This window comes from Vombatus ursinus, unplaced genomic scaffold (genome assembly GCF_900497805.2).
Source record: "Vombatus ursinus unplaced genomic scaffold, bare-nosed wombat genome assembly UNPS02014808.1, whole genome shotgun sequence".
NCBI lineage: Eukaryota > Metazoa > Chordata > Mammalia > Diprotodontia > Vombatidae > Vombatus > Vombatus ursinus.
The window spans coordinates 4817057-4842581 of record NW_020954586.1 but is presented as its reverse complement, the minus strand read 5'-3'; the positions used below and the strand labels follow the sequence as shown (position 1 = coordinate 4842581).

The window sequence follows — 25525 nt, the reverse complement described above, 5'->3', positions numbered from 1 at the left end:
ATCTTTTCTTTGAAGCTGGGTTGAAGTTCTGGGTGCTTAACAGTTGTGATCTTGGACAAGCCACTTCAAAGGAAAGAGCCCCAGATTTGGAGTCAGAGGACCTGAGTTCGAATACTGATTCTGTCCATGTCATCTGGGTGACCTTCAGTGAAGTGTCCCATGGCTCTTGCACTGGCCATTTCATCTACAAAAGGGCGTTACTAGTACTACCACAGTCACAGTCCTTGTAAGGAGTGCCCATTGTAAACCACACAGTGCTACAGATGAGGAATAGGTCAAAGCAATGGGAGCTATTACCGACTCCCTCTACCAGGAGAGTCTTTTTGGGGGAGGGCAAATGGAACTCTATGCAGTAGAGGGTTGTGCACCACACAGGAAGATATGCCAGCCAGTCATGGATTCTAGGCTGATGGGGACAGTGAAAATCCAAGCACAGGGAAGACCTGGGACCACTGTAAACCTGAGAAAATGGGACCCTGGAAAGGAGCTCACTTCAGTGTGGGGGGAGCATTGCTTCTCTTCCTTGTCCTTTCTGCAGACTACACTCAGAACAAGAAAATGTGTTTCTATGGAGCCTAACCAAGACTCAGCAGGGGGCACAGCACAAATTCCTGCCCAGGGCATCACCTTACTGTTCAAGTCTAGATGGAAATGACTCAAAGCACTGCTCTTCTCTGCTTTCTCCTCTCTCTGCTCCGATGTTAGGTCCCTATTCCTCTCTAGCCCTAGTCTTTATGCCCTTGCCTCAACCGAACACACTCTCCCTTTTCTTCCTTCTCAGTCTGGGGAATGACTAACTTCCTGCAAGAGTCCCATCGCAGCTCATCAGCGTGACCAGAATCACTACCACTTTTGGCACATGTCAAGAGTCCCAGAATGACCCAGGATTACACCAGAAGAAAACCAGGGGCTCCCTATCATTGCACCCGTGCTATCAATTAGAAGTGAGCTGTGTTTCTGGGCAGGGACTAGTTCCTGCAGAGCTGATGCTTACTGATGAAGTCACCAAATAGTAAACCCAGCTATTAGGAAGAGTTCACACCAGATTTCAGATCAGTTTGTTCAAGGCTGTACTACCCTACAGGGACAGGGCAGCCCCCCAAATTCCCCTCCCACATTAAAGAGTCCACAACCTGGTTCTTGCCCATTTTTCCATTTATTATTGCAGCAGACAAATGCTCTGAAGGTGCGACACTCACTCTTACTGTGGCCTCTCCTAATTCTCACTAGTAACAGCCAGCAAGCCCTTTCTGGGAACACGAACCATATGCTTGACTCTGGGTAAGAAACGATGGCCGTTTCTGGTTTCACAGGAATAACACACCCCAAAAAACTGAAGGACAAAAAAAGTGGGAGGGAGAAAGGGTGCCTCAAAAAGAAAACACAAGAGGGACAATGGAGCAGCAGATGTGCCAGGTGCAGACAGCTCGTCCATCCCCAGCAGGAAAGACAGGAAGGGGAGGGGGGCTGAAATTAGTCCCTGCTCACAAGACTGGCCCTGGCAGACTGTAACCACGCCATGTCTTGCTGCACAGAAGCTGGCTCCAGTAAAGAGACACTTCAGTTCTGTCTGCAGCAACAGGGGTCGGATGGAGCCAAGAACACAGCTCTCCGAGAAAAGGTGCTGGACAGCCAGGACAAAGAAACATCGGGAGTTAACTGTTACCTAAAAGGGGCGATGAATTGTTCTAGTCAATACTGATATCCTTGTGTATACACACATACGTGTGTGTGTGTGTGTGTGTATATATATATATATTTTAGCTAGGAGAAATCTTAAACACTGCAAGTGGGGAGAAGTAAGGGGGAAAAACATGAGCAGCTCTGGAAAATATCAGTGGTTCAAGAGTCTGAACAGCAGATGAGAGTTAAAAGGAACATGGACAAAAAAACACAAATACGTGGCCTGAAAAGATCCAACTTCATGGATACATTCACATACATGAACACACCCAACACACACACACACACACACACAGGCAAACGCCCCAAAGAGAGCAGATCTCCCCAAATTCGCCCTCTTTGGCATTTCCACGGCAAATCTAACTGTGCCCAGCCAAGAGCAAAGCTATTTCCCATGGAGGGGGCACAAGGGTCGGTGGGAAGCTCTCCTTGTGCTGTCCAAAGTCAACACGCTCGCTGTTTCGCCTGTCATGCTCATCTGGCTCAGTGCTAGGATCCGTGCTCCCCGCTTCTGAAGTTTGAATCATTCTTAAATTTCCTTAGGCACACCTGATTTTGCCAAGAATGGAAATACACCCCCCCCACACACACACACAATATCTCTAGTTCATTTGTTTTTCCATTTGTTCTAATGAAAACCTTTAGGATGATTTAAAAAAACAATAAAAGTAAAATATTCCCAAACCAGTGGTGACTGGGGTGCTGGAGAGGAAGAAACGATCCTAAGCCCAATGAGGAAATGCCTGTCACTTTCCTAGGTTTCCGCTAAGCCCAGTTGATTAAGGGTCCCTACCTTGCCCCAGCCAACCCAGCCTTAGAGGATGCTTGAAAGAGAGGCCCTCGTTTTAAGGCACTGCTAATCTTTGCTCCCAAGAGCTAAGTAGATCAGTGTAACTGGAAGGCTCCTGCAGGGTCCTAGGCCGAGCACTTATTTGGGCCTTGGGAACTCATTCTACTTTTTAAGTAGAATTCAGTCCTTCTGGAGTTGAGAGGTCACTCAAACTTCTCAGACCAAGGATCTGGTCCATCTTAATGCCTGATGACCGAAGCTCTCAAGAGTTTCATCTGGGCATCGCGTGGACCAGCAGATATTTACCAGAGTGGGCACCAAGCACAGAGGACTGCCGAGAAGGAGCTCTCCTGGCCAGCTGCAAACAGGCAGGAAAGGTGAGACAGTCATCAACAACGCCAACGTGTCACCTCCGATGTCCGGGATCCTCCCACGGCACATCTTAAGATGCAGCCAGATCTGGCCTCCCAAAGTTCTCTCTCTGACCTTCCTGCTCAACGAGGGGACAGCCAGAGGCCTCTCTCTCGGGGTCTCATGCCCTGCCCCCAGGGAAGCCCGAAAGTCAGAGCTCAAGATGGGGGCTGGCTCCTGAGTAGAGGGGCCCTGCACCTCTGCAAAATGGGAGCAGACACCACGTCAGAGGCTGCGCTGCAGGCAGCCGTGCTGAAGAAGAAAGGAAGCGTCCTCGGGATGAGAAAGGGAAGGACCGGAGGCTGGCAGGAGGCCATACGGAGCCCTGGACAGTCACCAACATATCATCGACACGTTTAGAGGACAGAGGTGAGGATGAGGGAGAACGGGGGAAAAAAAACCAAAACGTCCCAATAATTTAAAGGCAGCGCCAGAAAGGAGCACTTACAGATAAGCATGGTGACTCTCTCCAACAGAAATTCTTCCCAGATGCACAGACATTCATAATACTGATAAACTCGCTGTCAACAGCTCTGGCACATACGTGTGTTCACAATACCCTTTGAGAAGTGTAACAAGAGAGCAAGAGAGGGCCCAGAAGGCATGTGGACAACGGCACACACAGCAAACGAAAGGTTCACCTCTCCCCAGAACCCCATTTTTAAAAAAAGTCTGTCTATTACAAAGTCATCTTTTCTGTCTTTCTGCTTTATAAAGTCAGCGATGCTGGAGGGCGTCTAGTGGAATCCTTCCTCCAGGGATGAGTGCAAAAGGGGAGCCCATGGATCGGGGATGTCCCTTCAGTGAGCAGACGGAGGGAGCTGCTGGAGGCCTCCCATCCGTTTCAGACAGACAGACATACACATACAGAAAAGGATTATTGCCAGCTTGGGTACTTTCACAATGTGATTTTTGTATTTCGAAAACTTGAATTGTCCCTGAAAGAGAAAGTGGGAGAGAATGGAGTGATTTAATACATAGGTCATCTAACATATATCCATACACAGAGGGGGGGGGAGGTGGGGAGCAGCTGTGACCATCAGCTTTGGGGCCCTTAGTGACCCACCCCTGGCCCTTGCTTAGCGCCTCCCTACTAAACTAACCCAGAGATACAGGGACCAGCATCCCCCCTCTTCACGCCAAAGAACTCAGTTCAACAACTCCCAGCTGCTTATGAAAAAGAGATTACTAGAGGAAGTGAGTCTGGCCCCTCTGCTTTGGAAACTTAGCTGGACTGGACTGGTCCTAATATTAGAAATAAATCCTCCCCGTTCAATTTCCGAGTGTCTCCTCTAAGTTGCCTTTTTGGGAGCAGACAGGCTTGCCTTCTCATGGATTTTTCTTCCTGAACACAAAGGTGTCTGAAAATGCCAAGAGGAGCTGGTAAGAAATGGAGAGGACCAGATCTGATCAGAGCAGCAGAGACAGGTGGACCAGAGATAAGGGTCTAGTAACTGACCCACAGTCTTTCTGGGTGTGTTTCTGTTGGCAGAGGGTTTGGAGCTCAGGCACTTCCCACACCAAGCTGCTCTGCCTAAGGCCGTTCTGCAATAAGCATCATTAACACGTGATAAGCACACCCTGCCATCATGTGACTCAGCTATCTGTCTGCCCACCATCGTATGGGGGGCTAACTGCCCCTTCTAGTGTTGTTTTGACTACTGCTATGCTCTCCAGGAATCAACGACGTATGTTCGGTGGGCAATGCCTGTGCGTGTAACACCAATGCAGCCACACTTTGGAACTCTACATGAGGTAGAAAAATTAAGAGAGTAAAAATACCTAGAACACCATCAAAGATGCTGATGCTGCTGCTGCTGCTAGGACTTACTTAAAGCATAGTAACTTGCTCTGCTCCACATCTTCACTGGTTGCCACCTCTAACCCAAGAGTCCAACTGCTGATATGGGTCAGTATGTAAAAGGAGGAAAGGTGAAAAGAAAGGAGAGGACATGGGAAGGGTTAGAGTAGGGGTGTAGTTTCTGAGGGTATGAAAATAAAATCATTTTTCTATCAAAACAGGTAGATGGGAAGAAGACAGAAAAGGATGTGCCAGGCCCAGTTCCTTTTAGAATGTGTGGTTATCTCCAGGGCTGTGGGAGAGGGAGTGCCAGTATCTATCACGCAGATAAGCAGTTAGTCTCCCTGGGGAAAGCTGGTGAAATATTCAGCAGACAGACTGAAAACTGAAGACCTCAGTCTCTAACACATAAAGTACAAAGACCTTATACAACATTTTGCCACAGAGAAATTTTTAAAGAAACTAAATAGCCACCATTCCAAGATGTCTATTTATAATCACAAAGCATGCCATCTGTGGAATGAGGCCTGCAGATACAAAAAAAAAAAAAAAATTAAGGCCAAGATCACGCTGGGCCATGAAGAAAGTGTGGGAGGGAAGGGAGGAAAATGCCACTTAAACTTAACAAGTCTTTACCTAAGCAGGCAAAAGAGAAGCCAGAAAGCATGTGCCTAATTATATTTAAGAGAAAAAAATGAAAAAAATGTGTCAATTTCACGTTTTGGTAATTTTTAGAAAAGCTATTCTGTTTCCTGAAGACCACTCATTTATTTCACTGGCTCCTGAGATTTTTTTGAGCAAAAGTATATTTTATTTCTCATAAGCGAATCAAAATTTGCATCTATAATTTTTATATGAAATCATAACCAAAGACCTTCAACATTCAGGAGGGCCATGTTCTACTTACGGCAATGTAAGAGTTCCCCGGCAAAGAAGGAAATCTGGCATACTATATCCCAGGCTACTGTCTGCCCCTTCCCTTTCCTGGTCTCCAAAGTTCCTCTTCACATCATTCTCTTTTTATTAACTGCTTGGTTTTTGCATTCTATTACCCAGTAGAATAGCAACTCCTTAGGGGCAGGGACTCATTTTTGTCTCCAGATCCCGACACAGGGCTTTGCACACAGAAGGCTTTGAACAAACGCTTGAACAAATGAACGAGTGAGTGAATGAACGAATGGAGGGGAGTGAGACGTGCGGATGACGATGGCTGGACGACAATAGCAGACTGAACAGAGCTAAGCCTTCCTCACGAAGCAGCAGGCAAAGGGACAGCTCGCAACCCAACCTGGCATCTGCCAGGGTCCCTGCCTCATGTTCTCACTGCTCTGTCTTCCTACCTGCAAACTGGAGCGTTGCTGTCCAGAGACAACGCTGCAGACACGTGGACGTGGTGCACACGTTTACGGGATTCAGAGGACGGGGGAAAGGGCTGGATTCCCTTCTGCCCTGCTGCCTGCGCCCCCGAAGTATGAGGGAGCACCTAGTAAGCGCTGCATGTGGAAGCAAGGAGATCTGGGTTCCAATTCTAGCTTCACTACTTACTATCCATGTGACCTTAGGCAAATTACTTCACTTTTCTAAGTCTCCGTTTTCTCATCTGTAAAATGGGGATAACAATGGAGCCACTTAGCTCACAGAGAGGATTGTGAGGATACAGGAGATAAAACAAGGTGTTATAGACGTGTTCACTTCTGTTATCACCTCCATCCAAGATCCCTTGGGGAAAACGTGGGGCTGCCTACCAGACCAGGATGGAGTTTCTTAGGCTTTCTTAAGCCTGGGGCTGCCTCCCACAGCAGAACCCCCTTTAGACTTTCCTAGGGATCCAAATGGTACAGGGTCTACACTGAACACAGGGCTTGACTGTGGCTGCTGACTCCAGTGGATTTAACAAGCTGGAGACAAAGAAATCCCCAAGGTTATCTCTTCTCTGAGCTATTCTAGTCCTCAGCATTGGCTCCAGAGGCCCCAGGATGCCAAATTCGACCACCATACCTCTGTCTACTCCCAAAGAGACTTGGATCACAGTTGGGAATTACACTTTGAGATCTTGATTGAGCTCCACTCCAAGCCCACAGGACTCTGTCCTGAAAGCTAGGCAGAGCTCAATGAATCACCAATCTGACCCTGGCTTCTAAGGAGTCCCTCGGGAAATGCTAACTCAAGTCAAGGAATGCTCTCCAGCTATCAGCTTCCCACCCATCAGTCCAGCTTTGATTTCTTCCTCTCTTCCTGAAAAAAAAACTGCAGACCCCCCCCTTGGGACAGGGAAGCAACAGTCCTCCCAGCTCTGATTTCCACCTCTGCAAGCTCCCACTTGACAGGTGCCAACTGTTCCTGACCAAGAAAGGATTCCTGCCACAGGTGTGCCATCCCAGGATGAGTCATCTGAGCCCTCTCTACTCAAGCTGGGGGGGGGGGGGGGTCCTGCCGGAACCGCTGTTCAAGGTGCAGCATCTGCACCGAGGCCAAAAGGGGGATCTCCAGGATCTCCAAACTGCAAATTACATAGATGCAGAGCTTAGACACTGACTTCTACAACAGAGAGGCCTTCTTATAAAAAGCAGTCCTCCCAGTTCACTGGTTTGTGGAACAATAACTATTCAGGGGTCAAGGAAGGAGGAGGTGCTGAGCAACCTAAAAGCTAAGGTGCCCAGCAATTAACACTCATACCATGAAGCATCCATGAGCATATAAGGAAGCATGCTTTAAGGGCACTTAAAGAAGGCGGAGGGGCTAGCACATCCTGTCTGGGACCAAAGCCCCTTGGGCCAACAAGAGGCTCGGGCTCCCCAGCTCCCCCTCCACATTCATGCTCTCGCATGCAGTAGGCCAGGCCGGGCTGGGACGCTTGCTTCATCAGGACATACACTAATTATCTCGGGGACCAGGTGTGTGACAGGCAAGAGGACGACATGTTCTCAGCCCTTGGGTGAGACAGAGGCCACTGTGGTAGCCGATGGCTGGGTCTCCCTGCCGGGCACCCACGATCACAAGCCAGCACTCTGTATTGACTGCCCAGGGAATAGAAGGCAGTCAGCGTGGAGGGCTCAAGTCTTACTTCAGGCCCGTGCCATTCTCTGCACCACTGGAATGACTCAGGATAATTACTCAAGGCCCCCTCTTACACACACAGGAGGTCTGGTCTTGGCAACCAAATACTAAAACCCTCCACGGTGATTCTTGTCAGCGAAGAGGGGTCAGCCCTTCCCTCCAGGCCGGTCCCTCTTTCGAAGGAGTTTTCTCCATTATAGCTGACTCAGAGTTCTAGCTTACTGCCCCAAATCGACTTCCCCAGTCCCTAACATGGAAACACACCAGGAAATTGTACTTTCACACCCCAGATGTGACTGTTCTGGCTACAAGACAATACCTACACAACACAAGCAAACGGGAGACGTACCTCTCACCTGCCCCACAAGAAGTGGGGTACTGCCCTTTAAATCACAGGATGCTGTCAAAATGTATAGGGTAAAAAAATGATCACAGTAGAACAAGGGTAACAACATCTAGAGTATGTTTCTCAGTGGTTTTTGTTAATGAGCAAAAAAAAATAATCAACTGAGGAGACCTGAGACAGCAGGGCAAGAAAGTAACCCGTGGGAACGGGGCTTCCCTCGTTAGAGAGAAGCCCAGCAGGGAGAGGTATGTCACCAAGTCACAGAGAAGATAGACGCGGCCCTACCCTGGGTGTGAGAGACAGAGAGGGGAAGTGTCCCATCAGCGGCCGCTGCTGTTCACCAGGCCGTGAAACTCCTCCCAGGCCCTGACAAGCCAGAGACAAAAAAACGAGCTTTTAACAAAGAGAGAACAGTCCCAGGGACCCAACACCCCCCTTCCAGACACTCAGAGCCCAGTGCAGGCAGCTCTTTGGCCCGGAGGGATCCGAAGGAACCACATCCATCTCATCTCAGCGGCACCTTCCACAGAGAAATCAGGTCATCTCCCAATTTGTTCCGGGTGGTCAGTCTGGCCCTCCCCCTGCTCTTAATGATGTAGTTCAGCGCAGTGTCTGCCACATAGGAGGCGTTAAGAAATGTTGGTCGACTGGCACAATGCAGGAGGAGCCAATGGCAGCCAGCAGGGCCGAGTTCACTTCTCTTCAGATTTAAGGAACACTGAGTCCCAGCTCTGTGGAGTTTGGCAGGAACTACCTCTAATCTCATAAAGGGAAACAATAAAAAAATATTGTCCTGAATGCAGTGAAGCAGGTGGCAGAAGCACCCCTCCCCCCAGCAGTGAGGAGCGGTCACCCCAGAGCACCAACTAATCCGCAGAAGGAATAAGGCCGTCCCTTCTGCTAACTCAGCTTTGCTTGGGCCCAGTCATTAATGCCTTGCTGTCTTAGCTCCATGGACACAACCAGCGACTCCAAGCTCTTTGAGAACAAAGTTATTGCTTCCAAGGTATAACTTGACCCAAACGGCTTTTGAAGAACATGGTTGTGAAAGACGCCGAGGTGTGATTAAGGATGGTGAGCTTCTCAAGGGCAGGCCTGCCTTCTCCAAGTCTGTTCCCACCCTCCCCACACACCAGCATAGTGCCTCCAACGTGGAAGGCATTCAGCAGCTGCTGAATTTATGAATGGAGGTGAAGGTGGCCTCCGGAACACCAAAGCACCGCCCTATTCCATGCCAAAGCTTTATCGTCAAAGCTAATTTCCTGGCTTTTTGCCCTAGACTTTGCTCCTGCCCCATTAAGGGCAGAATGTCTGCCAAATTTCCCTGGAAAACACCCGCTCCAAATCAAATTAAGGTTTCTTAAGAACTCGTGTACAAGCCAAAGAGAGTTACTAACCCACCCAGACCTGTCCAATCCCACTAATGCTATGTTCTCTTAATAAGACTAGCTGACACACAAGGGGCGAAGATACCACGTTACTGGGTTACATACTACTGCCACTGACCACCTCTCCTGGTCTGGCCATTTTGATGACTCATTGCTATTTTTTAATTGAAAACAGTCAGCAATGAGACTAGGATGACTGATACTCTTTGGGAAGACAAACATCATTCCTGATCAAAAGCTTCACTTATTTCTAAGTTAGAACAACACATGCCTTGGAAAGGATGGGTGGGTGGAAGGTGAGGGCAAGCGTAGATTCCCACCCAAGTGACCAGCCAGGACTGAACTGGGCAGGAAGATCAATGGCAGGAAGCCAAGCCGCTGTCTTCTCCTAACACATGACTAACACAACCAACCATGGCTCCATGGTTCCATTGGAGACATGTGATATCTCATGTGCTTCTTCATCAAGCTAAGACAACCTGACCCATCTTGCTAAATGGAAACCAGGGGAGGGTAAAATTCAACATGCAGGTTTATTACCACCCAAGTTATTATGACTTTTAAAGGTGGGAAAAGATGATGCTGGAGTTTTAAAATAAACCCAATAGTTCAGAGAATTTTTACTTTCTAGTTCTTGGATTCAAATTCCACTATAAATTGCTAGGAATTTGCCCTGGGGGCTCCAACTTATTACCAGGGTTAAAGGAAGACATTTACCTCCCTGGGCCCACCTTAAAGGACCACACTTAAACCACCCCTTCTATAAAAATGGGAAATCTCTGTTGCTCCCCTAGTCTGACCCACACCTATCTACCCCAAATCTCTCACACTGCATTCTAAGTGGCTCTTTATAGTCTTTATATAGGAAAACAAAAATAAAAGCACACCAAAAGAGCCAGCCAGCCAGCCAGCCACTGCTCTCAGGATATGTGCCCAAACCCTATCGCTCCCAGTGGCAGCCCCCACTGGCCTTTCAGGCAGGGCTGAAGATTCGAGCCGCTCTCCTCTAGCAGAATACACAAACTGGCTACCACATAAAAACATGCTTCCTTTAAACATTGACAAGTGCAAGACAAATGACTGACTGATCACATTTACTAGGGGAACAAAGTCTCAACTGTTCTATACTGTCTGTAAACTCAGAAGAGAGAAGAAACTGCCCCTTACAGACTACCTCCGACCTATCTTCTCTACTAAGATTCCTTGAGAATAGGGCCATGTCCTACGTGCCTTCAAACACTCACAGCATATGGCCCAATGCCTTCCTCATCATAGCTCAATAAGTAGCAAAGCCACCAGTGTCTAAAACTGAAATCGTTCCGGGATCGTGGAGTTAAAGCTGGAAGGAACCTAAGAGATGACTGAGCTGATTCTGAATGAAACAAAGAGCAACCCAAACCAGAAATCTCATTGAAGATCAGCCTTCCTAGGAAGAGCCTTCTTCATGCTTAATGGCACGACTCTAGTTGGGGACATCATAAATTTGACCCCAGAGTAGCAGTCAGCATAGATCCACTGGGTACCTACCCCAGGACTAGACCAGAGATCTGGTGTGAGGTGAAGATCCTCATCCAGGATGGGTCAAGTTTAAGAAGTCTGTCATGAAACTGCAGTCGGTCCATCTGAACATGTGATGAGAGTCTCCCCTCTCAAGCACCCTGGCAGTGCCCGGTTATGGTCCCTAAAGTCAAAGGGGCCAGAGAGTGCCCGTCCCACTAGATCCCTGTGCAGATCAGTCTGGGCCATCCCTCTTCCCTTGAAGGGGAGGACTGCACTATCACAGCCGCTGCATGGACTTCAGCCCTGTACCCTGCCCATCAGCTCTAGTGCCTTAGATCTGAGCTTCAAAGGCCAAGGTCAGACTGCTTCTGACAATGCTGCTCCGGCTGACCAAATTTCTCCTTCAACGTAAGGGGTTGATTTTCCCCTTGATGTTCACAAGGGCCCAAACAGAGGCACAAAATGCCAAGGAAGGACTTCCACATAATTAAGGGAGTGACTAGCACTGAGCATCAGCTCAGCTTAATAAGTCTCCTGGGTGAAGCTTCACAAGCCTGTTCTATCTGTAATGAAGCAACTTCTACAAATGAAGCAGGGTGGCTACTGTAAAAGATAACTCTGAGAGCAGATTCTATCTATGCTTCATTTGAGATGCATGTTCCCCCCGTCAGGTAGACTGATTCGGCACTTGCTTCTTGAGCACCAAGGTTGACTGCTCAGTCCTGGAGAAGAGTCACATGTGCCACTGGGCTCTTTCTAGCTGACCACAATGTAGCTGGGCAATGGCGTCAAGGAGGAAAGGAAGAGAAGGGCCACAAACGGCTCGTGGTAGGGGCATGGAGAAGGGAGAAGAGAAGCCTGGAAAGAGGAAAGATTAAACAATACGCAAGACCGTGAAAATGAGGGCATAGACACCAAAGTGAAGAGAGACAATGACTGAAAAATCATCTAAACTGACTCATCCTTCTTGCAAAAGTCTCCTTTCTCCACTTCTGGCACCCCTAGCATCCAGGGTCCTTTCAGGACACTGGACATTTCTCTTCCTCATCTTCCACACAATTCACCTGGCCTCATCAGTCCAAGAATCCAAAGGAATAGAGTAAAGCATAAGCAAATTCTGACATTCATCCGGCTGGGGTAAAGAAATACCCAAATTTGGGGCTTTCTAACCAGATCTCAGTCCATGAGGCAATCACAAAGCCTATCAATTGCATGAGTCACGCTACACTTAAAGGAAAGCCAGCCCTCACTTACGATATTTAACCATTACTTTGTATACTCCACAATCCTTGGGGGCAGAGAGAGAGAGGAGAAGGGTCACAGAGGGCAAGAGAAAGGATTCCAGCTCACCAATAAATCCTGTAAACAGAGCTGGGGCCTTGGAGATCCTGGTACCTCCTGTAAGCAGGCCTAGATCCCATTAATAAAGGAAACGACACAGATGCCCAGGGCCTAGGGACAACCAGCGCTCCTTTCAGCCCTGTCAGGGTGGAGCCTGATCATCAGACTGGTACACCAGAAGGCTGGCACAGTCAAAACTACAATGACCACTTTGGGAAAGTAACTATTATGGCTAAACCCAAGCCTTGAAGTGTTGGCTGACAGGCAATCTGGTGCCGGGGCGGGATGCCTTCAGATGGCATCCAAGCTTAGTAAAGAAAGTGCTAAGTGACTGTAGAAGGAATCTTCCTCAAGTTCTTCTTCAGGGTTAGAGAAGTCTGCCTGCCTCTGGAAGACAAGCTGCAGCACACAGGCAAAAGCAGCAAGCCAGGACCCAACTCTCGAGTCCGCCTCCCTTGGAGCCAGTTCACAGGGGACAAAGATGGAGGCTCAAAGTCAGGGGCTCAAGCAAGACTCACCCCTCCCACGCTGCAACCTGAGAAGAGCCGAAGCACAGGGCTTCCAGCTATGGCAGCTCAAACGTCTCTGCCAGGTAGGAAAATCCTGCTCACACAAAGCCAAGACGCAACAGACACGTAAGCGCACACAGACAGGAGCAGGGTTTGCACTCCCCTACCTCCAAGCAAGAGATTCATTCAAAGTGAAGGCAAGCTGAGAAAGCTAGCAAGACAAGACCTGAGGCTCCCCGCTCCGGGCCTAATGGAAGCGGCGTCCTAACAGCCCCTTCACCACCCGAGTCTCCAATGTGGCTCGCTACAAGCGACAGAAAACAGGGCCTGGCTGAGGGCGTCCCAGGCTGCCCTGGGGACTGGAGGCAGACACCACTGGCTCCTCTTGGCCATCACACGTGGGACACTGCACTGTTCACCGGGACAGCGCTACAAAGGAGGAGCCCGGGGAGAGTCAGACAGGCCGCTTCTTGGAGGCACCAGAAAGAGCAAGATCAGGAGACAAACTCGTTTCGCACCATTTATTGAGTGATCTCGGCTGTCACTGTGACTGTGTTAGCCTGCACTGAAAACAGAAGATGCTCTTCCAACTCCTGTTGTCCGGGGACAGAAGTGTCTTCCAGGTGGCACGCCAACACAACAAAAGACTCCGATGATGCCAGCTGCGACGACGGTGCCATCCAGTAAGGGACAGGGTCATGGCACATTCAACCGCGTCTTCCAGAGGTTATGAAAAAGGAGCCTTTGGGGGCCCAGCCTGCCTGGCATTCTAATGGAAGTGCAAAAAGTTGGCATATTGGGAGGGGAATGGAGGGAGAGTGGCACCTGAGTCCCAAGGTGGGCTTTGTGGGTCCCCAGGGTTGCAGGGCTCTGTCCCTGAAGGGACAGGGGTAGCAGGTCATTTTCTCTAGAAGCCTAAGACACCCTGCCTTTGGCCGGCAATCCCAAGACTCCTACATGTCTCTAGTATGTAGGCAGGACTGCCTCAGGGCACTGGGAGAGCCCAGAGGCAGAGAGAGGTGAGAGGAGCCGATGGACTTGCTCTCTCTTTAAAAATCTTTCTCTGACCAGAACAGGTAGGGGTACCCAGACAAATGCAGGCGTCGGTCAATACGCAGTCTGGCCAAAGGAAGAAAATTATCAAAACCTTGAAAGCAAAGAGTAAGAAAAACCAACCGAGAGAGAAGCAGTGCTAACCTAGAGAGACTAGGGCGAGTGACTGGGGCAATGGCTGGCCAGTGGGTCTCTGGCTAACAGCCAGCCCAATGCTGGGGCATTTGATTAAAGCAGGCCACTGAAATGCACAGAAGCACATACAACACACAGTGGCAGACACAGAGCCAGCGTCTGTCTAAGGAAAAAGGCTCCCGGTCTGCTGTCGAGGTGCGTGATGTGACCCCAGCTGCCCGAGGTGTCACCAAAGCAAATGCCAAGAGGCCGGGGGCTCCAGGGACCTAACCCAACTCCACACCCCACCCCTGCGTCCTCTGTCCGGGCACGGGGAAGCAGTGTTCCAAATGGCTAGACTGTTGTAAACAACTGATGGGCTCATGATTGGTCTTTAATAAGTAGAGTAACATGAAGGTGATAATAATAATAATAATACTTGGGACTGCCTGAGCACCCTCTGTTGGAGGAACTCAGATCAATTACAGACATTAATTCAGCCTCACAACAACCCTGTGAGGTAGGTTAAGTATTATTATCCCCCATTTTACAGATGGGGAAACTGAAGCACAGACAGGCAAAGAGACCTACCGAAGGCATACAGCAAAGTCATGGTCAAAGTGCGGCATTCCGCCCAGGAAGCCTGCCTCCTAATGGTCAGTTCTCTTTCCCAGGCTGAGATGCTCTAATGGCTTTTATTGGCTTTGTACTGTCCTCATCAGTAATACCCTGTCTCTGAAAAGGCAACCCTGGTCAGTGAGATTTCCTATGTGGGAATGGCTCCGTTTCCTGAGATTCCTGGTGAGGTGCCACGGCTTCACCTCCACCTCTGACCCTTGTTTCCCCACTCAGGCTTATCCCCACAGGAACCACCTGCTCAGGTCCTTGGCACTCTCAGCTTGACACAAAAGGAAATGACATCACCACCCCAGGGCTAAGTCCAATTCCCAGGACTATGAAATTAGACTGAAGCTAAGGGGTTAAAACCACAGGTAGGTGAGGATAGGGATCTACTACCTCCAACAGCAGCAAGAAAAAGCAGAGACCTTGTCCTTCTTTTGAGGAAATTGATTAGAGACTGAAAGACAAGGCAGCCTATATAAAAATAAGCCTAGGTTAATACAAAATGGTTTAAAAGAAAAGATCTCTTTTACACGGCCCACGTTTGATCCGAGTGGGTGCCCACTGGAGAGCTATCCAAAATCACCCAAAGCCCTAGTGTCTCAGACTGGCCTGGCCCTTCTCCACAGGTCAGCCTCCTGCACAATCATGCTCATGTGGGCACATGGCCGGGAGGTGCCAATGTGCCGAGCTCAGGGACATCCCCGGCCCCCCCACAACACGTACTTGATGCTGTCGGTGTGTGTTTTGTATTCCATTATGGTGTTGGGAGGTAGGTTAAGCACTCGACGGAGCGTGTCCCGGATACGGGCTGTGGTCGCTTGGTCACTGGCAGTCTTGTTCCAGATTGAAATAATGTCCTCCTAGAAGAAGGACAGGACACCCGATCAAGGCAAAGAGGAGGTGACACAGAGGTAAAAGGCAGGGCCAACCCCAGGGTGACTCACCTGGAAACGGACAGAGACAACTGCCCCACAGATCTCCTCGCCCACCATGAACTGTTCCCCCAACATGGCAAGTATAAGATTCTCCCAGCACCGGGATGCTAAGCCCTTGCGGAGTCGAATAATCCATTTGCCACCATTTTTATTTGCATCATCCTATAAAAAGGAGGGTGAAAATATAAAAAATGGCTTCAAAGCCTTTTTCTTTCATAAACAGTAAAGAGCCCGACCATTTGAGGAAGAAGCCAAACTTCAGGAAGAACTGCATTTTCTGAAGCGCTCAATTTTGTAGGAGGGAACTTGACTCAACTACAAGCCACATCAAAGCACAGAGACACAGCCTTCCAACCACTGCTCTTCTTCTCTAAAGAGGTTCTTCAAGAAACAAAAGGAAACCCAGATCAAGTACTAGGAGGTCCAATTCAGAGGTCTGGAACCCAGGGGTCAATGAAGGGAGCAGGCCACCACCTCAGGTTCAAGTCACTCGTGGGTACTTTCGTGTGACGTGTTAAAGCAACGGCCACATCCTGCCTCCGAGCTCCTCCGGTTACCTGCTCCTAACTAACGGCATTCCGAGCAACAGCTGGGAAGACCACAAGTGACAGTCCCAGGGGACCGAGGGGAAGGTGCCCCTCCACTGGCAGGGAGAGAGAAGCCCCAGCTCATCCACGTGGCTTGAGCTTGATTTCTTTTTTGTGTCCCATCTACCAAGCCATAGAAACAAACCACGGACACAGGTCCTTACCTCAAAAGGCATCCTATAAGTGTTCACTGAGCTCTGGTTCTCAGAAAACACCAATTCCTATTTCTCAATTTGAGACCAGGCTTTTTTAAACACTCAGACCCCATCGCTGCTACCAGGGACGTGCTCAGGCAAGTCAAAGCTAACCCCAACATGCAGGTCAGAGAATTTACTCACCTCCCACATGGGTTTGATTCCCTCTTTGAAGAGATGGAAGTCACTATGGCCTGTCAGGTCCCCGGGACGTACCATGTGGCTATAAAACCTCCAGAACTGCTCGACCTGTGAAGACCCCCCAGTTAGCACCATGTTAATAAAGAGGGATCCTGCCACGCAAGACTGCCATATGGCAGCCTCCTAGCAATACCTAGCAGGTGAACCATTCTGCTTCCTGGTCAGAAAACATGCACATGCCCTCTCCTAGTTTTTCTGGCCTTATTTCAATAATCCCTCCTCCATGAAGCCTTGGCTTCCACCTGGTTCCAGGTGCCCCAGTCACTCCAACAATCCCATCATGCACACATCTAACTTAAAGGAAAGCATATTGAGAAAAACAAGAATGTGGGATAATCCAAAGGCAGGGAAGAGCCTTGGTACAAGTTCTACCTCCTTCTTTGTAGAGACACTGGAAAACAGAAAAACAGTAAAGGAAATACTAATGAGGCCCACAAGAAGATGGCCCGACGAGGGCCTCAACAGGCACCAGACACGATCCGCCATTGAGACCACTCTTCTAGCTTCGGCCAACACCAAAGATTAAACAAACGACGACACATGAAGTTACCACTCTTTATGGCAAAGTTCTACAGGCAAGTTCACACTCAAATTTCTAATACTTTAACTCGAATTCCACCAGCTCCACAGCCTCAGTACAATGCTTGGTTTTCAACAAGTTGAAATGTCAGGGGCTCTTGAGGATTTAGAGCACATTAACTGGGCATGTAATACTCAGGTGGTCACAAACAGACCTGTGACCCTAAGTGCTTACCTTAAGAGTAAACAGAGAAAGTTTTACTTTCCTATGGACAGGGCTTCTCCACTTGCCTGCATTTTCACTACATGGCTGTTAGTGGTTAGAGTCCTGTCTTACAACTCAGAGCAATGAAATGACCAGGTGGAGAAACGGACAAAAAACCAGGTGTCAAACTCACAACCTTCTGCAGCTAGAACCAGAATAAAATGGAACTGGAAATGTTTTCCAAAATAAATAAAAATGTTATGCAACATACATACCACCAATTTGTGGTTTTCTAAGTCAAGACCTGGCCCATCTGATGTCACCGCTGTCAATGACCAAAGGGGTCCTTTTCTCATCTCAAATGCCCTATGCTCACAGTACTATGGGTTTCCAAATCCCTGCACAGAATAAAAAGAGGGTGAAAGTGTTCTAAGAAAGCTCGTTGGAAGAGTCAGCCCTTAATAACTGCTTCTGCATTCAGCCATTCATGACAGACCCATACAAGTCCGAGGAAGGAATGTTCAGAATGACTCGAAAGAGCCTAAGACCAGTAAAGCTACGAAATACGAATGTGTATGATTTTAGAAAAACAACTTTTCCCAAGTGAAACGCTTTTTTTTGGTATGCTTTTCATTTTTAGAGAATATTCACTTCCAAATGTGCCCCTCTTCCTTCCTTCCCCAGCAAAACTAATCAAGACTGAAAAAGAAAACAGCTTGGATGGAAGTACCACGACATTCCACCCCCAGAGTCCTCCACCTTGCCGAGGAAATGAGGCGCTAAACGCTTCCCAAGAGTCACCGTCCCGTAATTCAAGTTACTTTTCAACGGAGCACCAGCCTACGGGCACAGGCCCTCTTCCCTTTCTGCCCCTGCTCCCTGGAGCCTCCTCTGCTAGCACCAGCCCACAGGCACCTTCGGCTCCTTGACTGCCCACGGCACTCACGGCACCCGGCACATACTGACCCGTAAGAAGTAATTCAGCTCTTCTCTGTACACTGTCTAGCCTAGCATACACCGTGCTCGATACATTCCAAGGGTCTAAGTTTTGTCTTCACAAGACTAATCTGCTTCAGCTTGGGGCCTGGGACGTGCTCCAGGAGGGCAAAGCCCACGCCCTAATGCTGCTTTTAGCTCACTCTGCACAGCAGTCTACACATGGGAGGTGGGGATACATGGATGCTGAATTAAATGAATTACACCCCCACCCTGCACTGGCTACCGTAAGTGCCCTCCAGTGGTGACTCTGGAGTGCTGAAGTTTGCAGTTTTATTTTAAAGTTTCTAAGGCTACTGATTAGAACAAAATTAATACAGTAAATATTCAGTGCCTGCCAAAATAACAACACAAACTGCTCTCGGAACTGGTACAGGAGAGGATGTGAGGCCCACAAGGGGGGGGGGGGGGGGACGCAGTCTGAGAAGCCTGAGGAAGACAGCTGGCGGCAGCTAAACCAGCAGAGCTGACAAAACCCACGGCGGTTTCCGGGAGGCCGCCGTGCTCCAGGACTGGGAGAAATCTCACAGGTGCCAATGGAAGGATAGCGCTGGGAACACTGGAGGCAGCAGGTGCTAGGTGCTGGCAGCAGAGAGGACAGCACTGATGGAGTTGGGGAGGACAGTGGGGGAACGCCCAGCAGCGTTCGCGCTTTATGTGGCAGCCAAGTGGGAGTCACACCAGGCTGCTGAACGGATGAACAAGGGGTTCTGAGCAGGGCACGGAGCAGTGCCAAGACTCACAGGCTACCACAGCCGTCTGGGTGCGAGATCTGCCACCAAGCCCCAAATCCTCCTTCTCCTCCTCCTCAATAGGTTCGGCTGCTCTCCCTCACATACTCTGTCCATACTGGTTTCCACAGGGCCAATCCTACTTGTGATTTATAACCTGCCTGATTCCCCAAAGGAGCGGGAGGTGGGGAGAAGAGGGCACCACAAACCCCAGGCTCAATGTGGCATGAGAGAGAGAAGCGAGGACATTCCTGGATTCAGCTTGTAGGAGGGAGAGGGGGTGGGTGTGACACCCCCCCACACACACCCCCACATCCACCTCTGGCCTAAGTAGATAAGTGCCTCCTTGGCAAACATGTACTGATAGATCCCCACACCCCAAGCCCCCTCCCATCTGCTTTTCCTCTGGAACACTGGAGCCAAAGTCAGTCTCCTTTCACCCTGCACCGGGCACATGTACACACGCTCATCCTTCTATCCTGAGGCCATCTCTCTGGTGCTTTATGATTTACCAATCACTTTCCTCAAAACTACTCTGCAAAATAAGTCATGGATGTATTTTATTGTCCTCATTTTCCTGATGAAGAAATTGAAGCAAAGGGACAGTGGCTGAGGATGTGGCTGCTTCCACTTAAGACCCTGTCCCTTAAGGTTATGGAGATAGTAATTCCAGTAATGACAGTAATACTGACATCGCACTTGACGCTGAAACATTAAAGGACTGAACAGCCCGGGACCCATGGTGGGATGGATTTGGCTTGCAAGGTCCAAGCCCAGCAGCCCACACCCCCCATCCTCAGCCACAGGAGACGGTGCCCTCCTGGGTCTGACAGCAGGCCAGTGTAACAGAATGAGGGCCAGCCTGGGCAGTCAGCTGAGAGGCAGGACTTTACCAGAGCCAGCATGACCCTGGGCAAGTCACTGACACCCAGTGCCTCGTCTCTGGAAAGTGGGGACAAGGCTATTTGAACTATCTGCCTCACGTGGTGCTTGTGAGGAAAGGTCTGGGCAGAGCTTCCAGGGCTATCTTGGTGTTACCGTCAATACTGTAACCTTAAGAGAAGGAACCACACTGTCCTCCACTGTCCCACCACAGTGGCCCATCCTGAGGGTCAGGCTACAAGGAGGGAATGAAGCCTTCCCTGGTAACCTTCCACTGCCCCAAGCAGTTGAGACTCCCCCAAATGCTGCGAGGAAACACCCACCTTGGCCTGAGCACCTCCATCCTGTGCCAGGAGTGTGCTACCTGCCCATCCAGGATTTCCTCAAAACACCCTCCTGCCCACAAAAGAGCTAGTGAACAAGTTGTTTCTTAGCTCTGTTTAGGGCCACCTAAACAGGGGCTGGGCTGCCCTAAGACAAAGCGAGATGGTCACCCCATCCCTGGCGAAAGTGGTTCTGACCTGTCTTTCAGTCCTCGTATAGGTCCGATCACATAAAAGGAGCCAGAGTAAAAGGATCCAAGCAGTGAGGAGGTTCAGCTCTAAGATAATGTCTGCCATCATCTCTGATACCATAGAATACACAAAGCAAAAGGAAGGGCCTCTTCCTTTAAATGTTATCACTTAACACTAACCAAAAACCCAGGAGATTATAAACTCCTTGAGGACAGGACCATTTCGTATCCATCTCTGTGTCTAGCTGTGTATTCAATAAAAATGAGCGAAATTAAAAGTTCAAGGAAAATCACTTTGGACCCCAAATCCACAGCCCAGATTTTCTAGGTCTAAATGAATCAATGTTTTAAAAATATATGAACGTAAGGGGCAGCTAGATGGCGCAGCAGATAGAGCTGCAGCCTTGGAGTCAGGAGGAGCTGAGCTCAAATCTGACCTCAGACACCCGACACTTACTAGCTGTGTGACCCTGGGCAAGTCACTTAACCCTGATTGCCTCACCAAAAAAAAGCAATATATATACGGACTTTCTTATTTATCCAAGGTCTCCCGGATAAATTTAGTTGATGAAACTGATGTGTGCCATAGGTGTCTAAGACCAAGCACAGGGGCAGCTAGGTGGCCCAGTGGATAAAGCACTGGCCCTGGATTCAGGAGGACCTGAGTTCAAATCTGGCCTCGGACACAAAACACTCATTAGGTGTGTGACCCTGAGCAAGTCACTTAACCCCACTGCCTAACCCCCTGCCCCCCCAAAAAAGAGCAAGCACAGAAGTCAAATCCCAGGTTATCAGCTTCTACAAGTAAACTGAATGCCAGTTTGCCAAAGCAGATAAAGGGCTGCTCATGGCATTCATGAATACGGAGATACGAACGTGACACCACAAGCCAGGCAACTAACTACTTCCAATCACCGCAACAAAAGAAGACTCACAGAGGCGAATGTGCCGATCTGCTTAATGTTCTGCTCGTAGCTCTGTGAGCTGGTCGGCCGGCCTGGTGTCCTCCGGGAGTACCAGAAAGTGTAGTTGTACTGCAGTGGGTGTTCTGCAGGCCCAGGGACAACAGCCTGTGGAACAAAGCAATCCACTTAGCCCCTTCCAGAAGGGGAGGCTTGGGTGGCCCTCCTCGGCACTCCTAAGCCTCCCCTGCCCCCAAACAAAAGGGCCAGTTAGCCCCTAAGTGAAGTAAGGAGAATCAACAGCTGTCTGCTTTTGGCAATTCAAGTCACAAATCCTAGAACTGGAGAATGCACACCACCTCAAGGATCTATGATAAGAGAAATGTTCCAAGTTATAAGAGAACCTCAGGAAATTCCCTCTCTCAATCCAGCATGCCAGGTATCCAAAGCAGGGGGAAGAGCCTCTCCCTGAGTAAGGGGATGCTGGTTTCAGACAAAGAGGCTCCGTGCAAGGCCCTGCAAGTCTTGCTTGGCCTAGACGGATCTCACCAGCTTCCCAAGATTTAAACCTGCTGCCGAATGCATCTGAGAACATTGCTCCAAACACACCTTCCTCTTGTTGCTGCTCTGACTTTTGTCTCGCTCACTTTTTTCCTTCTCACCGTCTTTCTGTGTGCTGTTTTCTTCATTCTGGTCATGGTCCCCACTGTCATCATCTTTCAAGCTGAAAGAAAAGATAAAACAACATGCCTCCTATGGCTGAATTGTCTCTTCCTCATCCAAAAGAACCAGGAGATGCATAAGATTCACTGTCTTGAATAAAGAGAAACCACCTGAATTCAGTGTGTGGGTGTGGAAGATGCCCAAATGTTAAAGCGAAACAAGGAAAGGACTCCTGGCAGGTTAAATAAAATGAGACCCCAAGCAGAAAGCCTATGTTGGCGCTCCAATACCCCTAATAAATTACAGGTGTCAAAACGGTGAGTGGAGGTTTCAAGCGCACCATGCCAGAATGCCAGGACTCCAGCCTGGTGCTGCTGAACCCTTTCCCAGCTCAATGCTGGGAAATTTGCCGGGAAACTCTAAGGATCCAGCGCTAATTCCAGGACTATGCCGACACGGGAGAAAAGCTGGACAGACTAGCTTAAGGAGAACGGACTCCTGGACAAAAGTCTGGAGCATGGAAAGATGGATATTCTAAACCAACAACTTAAAGTGGGAGCTCTGAAATCACTCTTTTGCCTGTTGCCTTGGAGCTAAAGGGAGGCATGGGGTTAATAAGTGTGACTAATACTAGAAATGCTCAAACTACACCCCAGGTTAGAGTCATCAAATACATGAATTTATTATAGGAAAAGGTGGTGATTAATTCAGGTTCCAACTCCCTTGGATAAGCAACCACTATCAACCAGCCTTCACTGAGCATTTGCTGCTCAGGAGCTGAGATGGACGATAGGTCAAAGAGCCATCCTTACCTCAGGCATCAGAGCTCCTACTGCTTTCTCTCAGAGCTCACCTTCCTTTTATTCTGCACGTATCTCTTCCATGGCTAGTGATCTGCTTGTTGTCTCCCCACCTTGGATGGGAGCACCCACATGATGCCTGGGACGCCTGGCACACAGTAAGCACTTACTAAATGTTTGCTGACCGACTGACATGTGCACATACCAAGTGACTAGACAAAGCACCAGATGAATGCAGCAGACAGTGAGCTCCGTAAGAGGACATGGGAGTGAAGTAGGCTGATGGGGAAAAAGAAGGGCTAAATAGCATTGGACAGATAAAACGGAGATAAGGGGAGAATAGGGAAGAACAGAGACACTCTGGGCAAACACTTTTCCTAATGAAAGAAACCTGACCCAGGAGACCTTGAAGCAAGCAAAAAGCATTCCTGAGGAACCACAGAAGCTCAGGCTCAACCACACAGTTCTCCTACCCTCATCTGAGCAACATCTCTGACAATCAGGTACCCACCCTTTATGGGAAACCTCCACTGATGGGGAACTCCACATTCTATGAGGAAGCCCTCTCCACTCTACCACCCCCGAGGGTCAAGGAAAACAAAGCCTCTCCCACCTGCCAGCCCTCCCAAAAGCCGTTTCTCCTCTGGATTAAACATTCTCAGTCCCTGGGACCAAACCCCAGAAAGTCAGGCTTCCATTCCCCTTATAACCCTGGTCTCCCTGTCTCCGCTCCCCCCCCCCCGCTTTGGACATACACTCTAGCTTGCCAATTGTCTTCCTAAAATGTGGTGCACAGGACTGAACCAATGCTCCGATGCTGTCTGACCAGGGCAGAGGACAGCTATGACCTCCTTAGCCATGGACACTAGGCTGTTCAATGAGCCTGTAATCCTCTAAAGCCTCCAAGAATTTTTCAGAGGAAATGATGACTCTTCCATTCTGGACTTGCAGAGATGATTTTTTTTCTAAACTCAAGTGTAAGACTTTACATTTACCTTTCACCTTATTAAATTTGGTTTTTGGCTGCCAATTCTATCAGCATGGGACATGTATTCCAATGATGTTAGAGACACACTGCAGCCTTTTACAACCACCTCAAATGCTTTAAATGCAGGAACCCTGATTCTGACCAGAAGTACTCATGTCCTATAACAGAACAATTCCACATTAGCAACATAAAATTGGAGTTTCTCTTCACGTATCTGTCTATGAATCGATTGTGCTGTACTCTTTTCCTAATCTTACACCACAGCTCTGTATGATTCCAAAGAAAGCGAGGGAGAAACTTGTTCTCGGACAAGAACTGTGGGAGAAGGGCAGACGGGCTTAGAAGTACATTTCCTCTCAGCAACTAAGTTACTTGGAAGACAAGTATATGGATTGCTTAACAGTAACAGAAGACAAAAAGAAGTGGAACTTGATGAATTTTTCAAGGAATGTTTTTTGGTTGCCTGGAAAGAAGGAAGGTAGGATACCAGTCAGGAGATCTGAGTTTGGGTCTCATTAACGTCTTTAGCAAGTCCTTTTCCCTTTCTGAGCCTCAGTTTTCTCATCTGTAAAAGGAGGGGATAGCACTGCTTAGTGCTACACGAGGTCTAGGGCCCCTTCCAGGCCACTGGATCTGGAGTCAAAAGCCTTGGCTTTAAATCTTGGCTCAGCTACTTCCAACTGTGTGACCCTAGGCCAGTCACTTTCTCTCCCATGAGAACTTTTCACACATTTAGGGCAGCAAAGGTCTCCAGGGGTCAAATCCAACAAAACTACAGCAATTCACCTCGCTGAGATGGGATCCCTGCTCCTTGCAAAGTGCAAGCTGTCTAGGGCCCCAGGATCTCTAAGCCCTTTCCTGCAGCACCTGGGACTAAAGATTTACACCGGGGCTCCCCTTAAAGGTCATCGCCTCCGAACCTCTCCCTGCACCCAAGTTAACTGCGGCCAAGCCCGGCTAAGGTCACACAAGGTGCCAGAGCCGAGGTCCCCGACTCCACGCCCCTCCCCCGCTCCCCGCAGGGGGGGCCCCACGTGGCTGCAGGGTCCTTCCTGGTGCCCCCGCCCATCGCTGGGCGTGTATTCGGCTTTCTAGCTCGGCGGACACTTGCTGGAGAGCCCGAGCTCGGCAGAGTGGAAGCTCCTCGAGGGCAGGGGCCCGGCCCTCCAGCCCAACCCTCTCACCTCCACTGAGCCACCACTTTACGGAGCATGCATGAGGCGCCTACTACGTGTATGCCCTGGGGATCCATCCCCACCCGGCAGGCGCGTGGGAGGCGCTTCATCGACGCCAGCTGTTGGCGATGGGGGCTGCCCTCGAGGAGCTTCCACTCCACGGCCAAGGAAAAAAAGGGGAAGCGGAGGCCCAGGGAAGGGAAGGGACTTGCCCAAGGTCGCAGGGGGTGGTGACAGGGCCAGGATTCGAACCCAGGTCCTCGGACTCCAAATCCAGCGCCCCGACAGGCACCCCCGAGGCGCTTAATAAAGGCGCGCCGATTCGGGGAGGGGAGAAGACGTGGGTGCCTCAGCTCTGCCTTCCTTTCCCGCCACCCTCCCCCCAGCCCGGGGGTCCCCTACCCCCGGGTCCCGTCCTCGGCCCCGGGCGGGCCCCGGCGAGGGCGGGCTCAGGCTCAGGCCGGCCCGGGTCGGGGGCGGCGGTTGGGGCCGCGCGCCACGCCACTCACGCGTCGAACTTGTTGTTCATCCTCTCACTGCCGCCGTCGTCTCACTCACTGACTTCCGCTCCGCCGAGTCCCTCGGCCTCGGTCCCCCCGGACACTTCCGGTGGCGC

At 49.7% G+C, this 25525-nt stretch overlaps 1 protein-coding gene across 5 annotated transcripts; it reads right to left on the bottom strand.

Annotated features, from left to right (window-relative positions):
• Positions 1 to 1137: 1137 nt before the first annotated feature.
• EIF4E2 (eukaryotic translation initiation factor 4E family member 2) lies at positions 1138 to 25525 on the bottom strand. Of its 5 annotated transcripts, XM_027875186.1 has the most exons (8): positions 25419 to 25525; positions 21893 to 22007; positions 21317 to 21451; positions 16478 to 16582; positions 15562 to 15714; positions 15341 to 15477; positions 8374 to 8454; positions 1138 to 3822 (listed from the first exon to the last, which is right to left on the bottom strand). In XM_027875186.1, the coding sequence occupies exons 1-7, from the start codon at positions 25436 to 25438 to the stop codon at positions 8409 to 8411; spliced, it is 711 nt and encodes a 236-aa protein (XP_027730987.1). In that variant the 5' UTR covers positions 25439 to 25525; the 3' UTR covers positions 1138 to 3822; positions 8374 to 8408. The 5 variants fall into 5 exon arrangements, with proteins under 5 accessions (XP_027730987.1, XP_027730988.1, XP_027730986.1 ...); XM_027875187.1 differs by lacking the exon at positions 8374 to 8454; XM_027875185.1 differs by lacking the exons at positions 1138 to 3822; positions 8374 to 8454 and adding an exon at positions 13334 to 13595 and having other exon boundaries at positions 25419 to 25524.